Source organism: Monodon monoceros, unplaced genomic scaffold, assembly GCF_005190385.1.
Source record: "Monodon monoceros isolate NGI ecotype Baffin Bay Population unplaced genomic scaffold, NGI_Narwhal_1 Super_Scaffold_22, whole genome shotgun sequence".
In the NCBI taxonomy this organism is placed as follows: Eukaryota; Metazoa; Chordata; class Mammalia; order Artiodactyla; family Monodontidae; genus Monodon; species Monodon monoceros.
Genome location: NW_021703779.1, coordinates 100,373,344 through 100,379,927, shown reverse-complemented (window position 1 = coordinate 100,379,927; position 6,584 = coordinate 100,373,344). Strand labels below are relative to the sequence as shown.

General features: G+C 44.7%; 2 protein-coding genes across 3 annotated transcripts; one reads left to right on the top strand and one right to left on the bottom strand.

The window, feature by feature from the left end:
• Window positions 1-642: 642 nt before the first annotated feature.
• On the bottom strand, window positions 643-4,528 carry NDUFA1 (NADH:ubiquinone oxidoreductase subunit A1). Of its 2 annotated transcripts, XM_029241300.1 has the most exons (4): window positions 4,315-4,528; window positions 4,105-4,164; window positions 3,184-3,273; window positions 653-800 (listed from the first exon to the last, which is right to left on the bottom strand). In XM_029241300.1, the coding sequence occupies exons 1-4, from the start codon at window positions 4,414-4,416 to the stop codon at window positions 780-782; spliced, it is 273 nt and encodes a 90-aa protein (XP_029097133.1). In that variant the 5' UTR covers window positions 4,417-4,528; the 3' UTR covers window positions 653-779. The 2 variants fall into 2 exon arrangements, with proteins under 2 accessions (XP_029097134.1, XP_029097133.1); XM_029241301.1 differs by lacking the exon at window positions 4,105-4,164 and having other exon boundaries at window positions 643-800; window positions 4,315-4,527.
• RNF113A (ring finger protein 113A) lies at window positions 4,529-5,814 on the top strand. Its single transcript, XM_029241298.1, has one exon. It carries the CDS (start codon window positions 4,727-4,729, stop codon window positions 5,756-5,758), a length of 1,032 nt encoding a protein of 343 aa, XP_029097131.1. The 5' UTR covers window positions 4,529-4,726; the 3' UTR covers window positions 5,759-5,814.
• Window positions 5,815-6,584: the final 770 nt, after the last annotated feature.

The following is a 6,584-nucleotide window of genomic DNA, read 5'->3' as shown; positions in this document are numbered from 1 at the left end:
GGAAACTATACAGTGCAGGTGTGTTTAAGGTCACCAGCAGATCAAATGTTAAACTAAATAAAAGATGGGGATGACAAATAACTTAGTTTTCTCACCCAGAGGTCCTGTGGTCACCTGGGGTGTTGATCTGTACACATGGAGTATCACCATCTTCACAGTAGTTACACCCTTTCAGATCTTCATATTATCTGAACATGCAATTCTTTATTTCAAATGGTCGGTACACTCATTTTAATAAACATAATCACTGTTGTTTCTGCTCTACACAGCAATCTAAAATAAAAATCAACACTTAAGTGAATACTATGTGCTGGATACAGAGTGCATGAAAGTTGAAGGTGCGGTCTGGAATTTTAAGCACATAGGATTCACCCAGAAAAGGAACTTGAAAAAAAACAAAGTACTACTTTTTCTGTATTCTCCTAGCAATCTCTGAAGAAACAATGGTTTTCAGTAACATTACAATAGCAGGAACTACCATTTGTGACACATTAGGCACCAGGCACAGTGATCGGCACTTGGTGTACATTATGTCTCTAATTTTACAAGCCTCAGTTGCCTTTAGTTTTTTTAAAGTGATAAAGCTACATTGGGTAGACTGCTTGATCTTGTGTAGTACCATTCTAAAAAGTAAAGAAAACCTCTGATTTTACTTTTTTGTTTTATTTTTATTACACACTACAAAATACACTGCATGCTACACAATACACTGCATATCCTTCTAGCAGGGGTAGACAAGCATAACTGAGTTATTTTTCATCAATCAGAAAAATGCTTCCTTAATCAATGTTCTCCAAACCCTGAAAAACAGTTTAAAAAGGAAGATGTGAGAATTCTGTTCCTGTCAAAGATGTACATGTACTATAACCAACAATGATTCCTATAACCTATAATGACTCCTAATTTTCATTTTCTGACAGTAGCAAACATACCACTTTATATGAAAAGACAACCCCCCCCTTCCACTTGCAATCAAGACTAAAGTAAAGCAACTATTTACCACCTGGATCCTTCTACAAAGCACCCTCAGCGTCAGAGGACAGTAAGGTAAATCCATTTTATAAAATAACAGCCAACATCAAGAAAGATATTATTAGCCCCATTCTACTTTTTTACAGGTGAAAAAAATGGAGGCTCAGAAAGGTTTAAAGTCCCTTGTTTAAGTCAGTAAGGAAGCAGTAGAGCCAGAATTCAAGTTCAGGGACCCCCAACTCCAGAACTCTTGCCCTGTGAGCATGACACTATTCAGAAGACCACTCTATCTTACTCAGTTCACAACCAAATACTTCAGAAACAACAAAGTAAAAGAGTAATCAGTGATGACATTTCTTCCAGGTGTTAAAATAACACATTCCACGTATTCTGTTTCAATTGAAGGAAGAATCACCTTGAGAGAAATTAAAATTGCATAGTCCTAGGAGCCACCTTGTAAAAATCCTAATTCATTTGGTCCAGTCAGGGTCCTAGGAATCTGTATTTCATCTCACATGCCAGGTGATCCTGATGGCATACTTTTTTTTTTCTTTTTTTTTTGGCTGTGCGGCTTGCAGGATCTGAGTTCCCTAACCAGGGATCGAACCCGTGCCCCGTGTCCCTGCCCCTTGCAGTGGAAGCTCAGAGTCCTAACCACTGGCCAGCCAAGGAATTCCTCCCCCACTCCCCCTTTTTTTGGTTATTCTTGAACCATACTTTGAGAAATACCACTCTAGATGAGCAGATATCTATCATCATGTTCATCAGATGAGATTCTCAAATAGCACTATACTGAGAGGCAGATCACATAGGTTGAGTCCTTATACTATAATTTAATCACTCTGACCTTCTGTTTTCTCATCTATAAAATGGAATTAATATTTACCTAGATTTGCTGTGAAGGGTAAATCAGCAAGGAGAAAGTATAAAATAGTAAAATTTTTACAAGAATAATGAGGATGAACTCCTACAATATATAAGAACATACTATTAAGTTGAACCATATGAAAATGCTACTGCTTGGCCATTTTTGTTTGTTTGTTTTGTTTGTTTGTTTGTTTGTTTGCGGTACGCGGGCCTCTCACCCCTGTGGCCCCTCCCATTGCAGAGCACGGGCTCCAACGCGCAGGCCCAGCGGCCACGGCCCACGGGCCCAGCTGCTCCGCGGCACGTGGGATCCTCCCCGACCGGGGCACGAACCCGCGACCCCGCATCGGCAGGCGGACTCCCAACCACTGTGCCACCAGGGAAGCCCTGCTTGGCCATTTCTGACCCACAAAAACAGCAGTTTCATATGATTCAATCAAATAAAAAATTATAGTAATTCTTTAATGTACTGGTGCAGGAACTGGCAAACCAATGGAGTATAGAAGAGTGCATTCATGAAACAGACCCATGTGTATATGGAAGTTTAGTTTACTAGAGTGGTATTTCAAATAAAAAATGGACTTTTCCATATGTAGATAACTGTGACAACTGGCTGTTTCTTGGAGAAAACTAAAGTTAAATCCTTGCTTCACATTATACCCCAAAATGACCTGTAGACAGGTCAGAGCACTAAATGTAAAAAAGACTTTAATGGTATTTGGAGAAACTGTAGAAATATATTTTTAGAATCTTGGGTACAAAAGTCATTTGTAAACAAGATATAAAACCCAAAATCCAGAACGATAAAAATATGATAAACTGAACATCAAGATTAAAAACTATCTGATCAGCTCGGTGCTTTGTGACCACCTAGAGGGGTGGGATAGGGAGGGTGGGAGGGAGGGAGACGCAAGAGGGAAGAGACATGGGAACATATGTATATGTATAACTGATTCACTTTGTTATAAAGCAGAAACTAACACACCATTGTAAGCAATTATACTCCAATAAAGACGTTAAAAAAAAAAAACTATCTGATGAAAGCCACCATAAAGTAAAAAAGACAGCAGACTGAGAAAAATATTTGCCACATATAAAAGAGACAAAAGATTAATATCTGTAATATATATATAAGAAGCCCTATAAATCAAAAAGAAAAAGACAACAGAACAAGAAAGGATATAGGCAGATGATCCACATAATAAGAAATGCAAAGGATCATTAAATATGTAAAAGACTGCTATTTTAGCTTGCATTTCCCAGTCTGCTGTAAGACCTTTGGCAAAACATTAACCAGAATGCACCTCAACCCTGACAGATGGGCTAGCGTCAGAGCCATCTTACCTTTGACACATAGTAACGATTAACTCCAGAGATGCGCCTATCTCTTTCCATCAACTTCCACTGATATGAATAATGGGCAACCCTTTTTTCCTACAATTAAAAGAAATTGTTATTGTAGTTTATAAAGATGAGTGACCCAATAGAGGGATATTTATAAGTGACATTCCAGAAAAATGGAATCACTGATATAAAAACCAAATTAACAATATAAGACCAGAATCCTAAATAAAATCGGACCACTAAACTTTAGAGCTAAGATGGTAACCATGAGTTCTTACACTTTCTATTTTAACCAGCATCATTTTTTTTCTTTCCTCCTTTCTTTTTTTTTTTAAAGTCATGACTACTTGTTCCCTTTGGGGACCCTAGTGAGAAGAAACGACAGTGGTAGATCACAAGTGAAAGACAATCACAAAACCAGAAAGTAAGTACATTTATACTCTGAGATAATGTGAAGGACTAATTAGAGAGGAAAATCACAAATCCTAATGTGAAAAACAGGAGCATGACCTAAGTTCCTAAAGGCTTGCAAGAGAAAGTGGGAGAATAAAAAAATGTCAAGGTAAAAGAAACCTAATTAAGGGGAATTTCCTGGCGGTCCAGTGGTTCGGACTGGGCACTTTCACTGCCCGAGCGGGGTTCAACCCCTGGTCGGGGAACTGAGATCCCGAAAGCCGCGCGGCGCAGCCAAAAACAAAACGAAGGCTAGAAAAAAGTGAAAAACATGAAGATACCAAGATATGGATGCGAGAAATTAAAATCAAAATCCAGCAAGAAAGGAGACCAGAGGTCAGAGGGAGTGGGGCCAACACTAATCGACGCCTCTCTCCTCTGCCTAGCAGTTTGGACCTACCTCTTTCAATCTCCTGTCTTTCCAGCCCCCAAAACTCTACTCCGCCCTCCTGCCCACGCTTCACCTACCAGCCAGCTGTTTCTTGCTAAAGTAGAATACGGTTCCCGTCGGCTTCGTTCCGCAAGCCTCTGCTTTTAGGCAATAAAAAGAAAAAGGGCCGATCTCGGTATTTCCCATCTCGGAGAGAGGCTCCGGGTCCTAATGGGTTCCCGACCCCACCGCCCATTTCGTAACGCCAGCCGGTGGAGTCAGCCGCCGGGCCGGTGAAGCCGCCTTACCTTGCTCCCGTTAGTGAACCTGTGGATGCGTGCAGTGGCCATTCCCGGGATGAATAAGCACACGGCCATGACGGCGATCCCGGGGAGAATCTCGAACCACATCGCGACACCGTTACCAAGGCCAAACACTTCCTTCCAAGCTCCTTAAAGGTGACCCGGCTTCAAACCCTTTCCCGTAACTTCCGCGGCAGCGAACGAGCGGGGCGGAGTCATGTACGCGGAGGAAGCTACGGAGCGCGGCAGGGCCCAAGAGTGGCGCGCGCCTGCGCTCTCGCACACTCTTGCTCCCACAGTCATCTTTCCGCAGCGGATTTTGCACCGACTCGCGGTCAAGTGCAAGACGTGCAGTGACGTGAAGCAGCTCCGCGCCACCCAGCAGGCCACAGCCGTTTCGTAGCTCGAAACTCTTAAAATGGCAGAGCAACTTTCTCCAGGAAAGACGACAGACCAGGTGTGCACCTTTTTTTTCAAAAAGCCTGTGCGAAAAGGGGCTGCAGGCCGCAGAAAGCGCCCGGTCTACAAACGAGAGTCCGGAGACAGCAGCAGCAGTGACGAAGGCAACACTGTGATCCGCCCGGAAAAGAAGCGGGCGACCCACAATCCGATGATACAGAAAACCCGTGGCAGTGGTAAACAGAATGCGGCTTACGGCGACCTGAGTAGCGGGGAGGGGGAGGGGGAGAACGAGCCCGAGAGCCTCGGCGTGGTCTATAAGTCCACTCGCTCGGCGAAACCCGTGGGGCCAGAAGATATGGGGGCGACTGCTGTCTACGAACTAGACACAGAGAAGGAACGTGACGCGCAAGCCATCTTTGAGCGCAGCCAGAAGATCCAGGAGGAGCTGAAGGGCAAGGAAGATGACAAGATCTATCGGGGAATCAATAATTATCAGAAATACATGAAGCCTAAGGATACGTCTATGGGCAATGCTTCCTCCGGGATGGTGAGGAAGGGCCCCATCCGAGCTCCCGAGCATCTGCGTGCCACCGTGCGCTGGGATTACCAGCCCGACATTTGTAAGGACTACAAGGAGACTGGCTTTTGCGGCTTCGGAGACAGCTGCAAATTCCTCCATGACCGTTCAGATTACAAGCATGGGTGGCAGATCGAACGTGAGCTTGATGAGGGTCGCTATGGTGTCTATGAGGATGAAAACTATGAAGTGGGAAGCGATGAGGAGGAAATACCATTCAAGTGTTTCATCTGTCGCCAGACCTTCCAAAACCCAGTTGTCACCAAGTGCAGGCATTATTTCTGCGAGAGCTGTGCGCTGCAGCATTTCCGCACCACCCCGCGCTGCTATGTCTGTGACCAGCAGACCAATGGCGTCTTCAATCCAGCGAAAGAATTGATTGCTAAACTGGAGAAGCACAGAGCTCCAGAAGAGGATGGTGCTTCCGATTTCCCAGAAGACCCCGATGAGGGTCCAATTCCCATTACTTAATTTTCCCATTATTCTCAAATCTCAAAATAAATGTTTTTTTGTTTTGGAAATCTTAATCTGTGTCCTTCCTTTCTAGGGAAAGTGAGAGTAAAAGGCGGGTGGTGAAGTAGGGTGCTGGATGGATGGCTTGTAAAAGCACCAAGGTAGGTATAATCTGGATTTTTACCTGGTATAAATGCTGCCTGTGTGTAACAGATACTTTTCAAAACCCTTTGGCATAAATTTGGGGGATGGGAGAAGTTCGAGAAAAGAGCTAGAATTTGCTTGAAGTGACCAAAGCTGTGATGAAAGCAAGAACTGGACCTATTTATTATATCACATTTTTGCATCACTTAATAATTTACAAAAGTACTTTCATACATTATCCGTCTTGGGAGCGCGTACTACTTCAAAATACACCCCAGCCGGGCTTCCCTGGTGGCACAGTGGTTGAGAGTCCGCCTGCCGATGCAGGGGACGTGGGTTCGTGCCCCGGTCGGGGAAGATCCCACATGCCGCGGAGCGGCTGGGCCCGTGAGCCATGGCCGCTGAGCCTGCGCGTCCGGAGCCTGTGCTCCGCAACGGGAGAGGCCACAGCAGTGAGAGGCCCACGTACCGCAAAAAACAAAACAAAATACACCCCAGCCAAGGTGTGTCTGTTGGGGTTTGAGGGCAGCAGTGGGAGTGGGAGAATTGGGTCGGGAGACTGGTAGCTAGAGCCCCACAGCCTGTGCGTATGGGAGATGCTCCTTGCTCTCCTTAAAGCACCTTTAGGTAACCCCCTGCCATGGATGACTGAAATGGCCTATGCTCCGTGGTCCAGTATGACAGCCACTACACTAGCTTC

Bases quoted from the DNA above. Each gene is read 5' to 3' on its own strand.
- NDUFA1 (XM_029241300.1), bottom strand. From the start codon at position 4,416: ATGTGGTTCGAGATTCTCCCCGGGATCGCCGTCATGGCCGTGTGCTTA. The intron at 4,165-4,314 runs GTAAGGCGGCTT...GCCTAAAAGCAG, and splicing joins GGTTCACTAACGGGAGCAAG to AGGCTTGCGGAACGAAGCCG. The intron at 801-3,183 runs GTAAGATGGCTC...ACTGTTTTTCAG, and splicing joins ATCGTTACTATGTGTCAAAG to GGTTTGGAGAACATTGATTA.
- RNF113A (XM_029241298.1), top strand. From the start codon at position 4,727: ATGGCAGAGCAACTTTCTCCAGGAAAGACGACAGACCAGGTGTGCACC.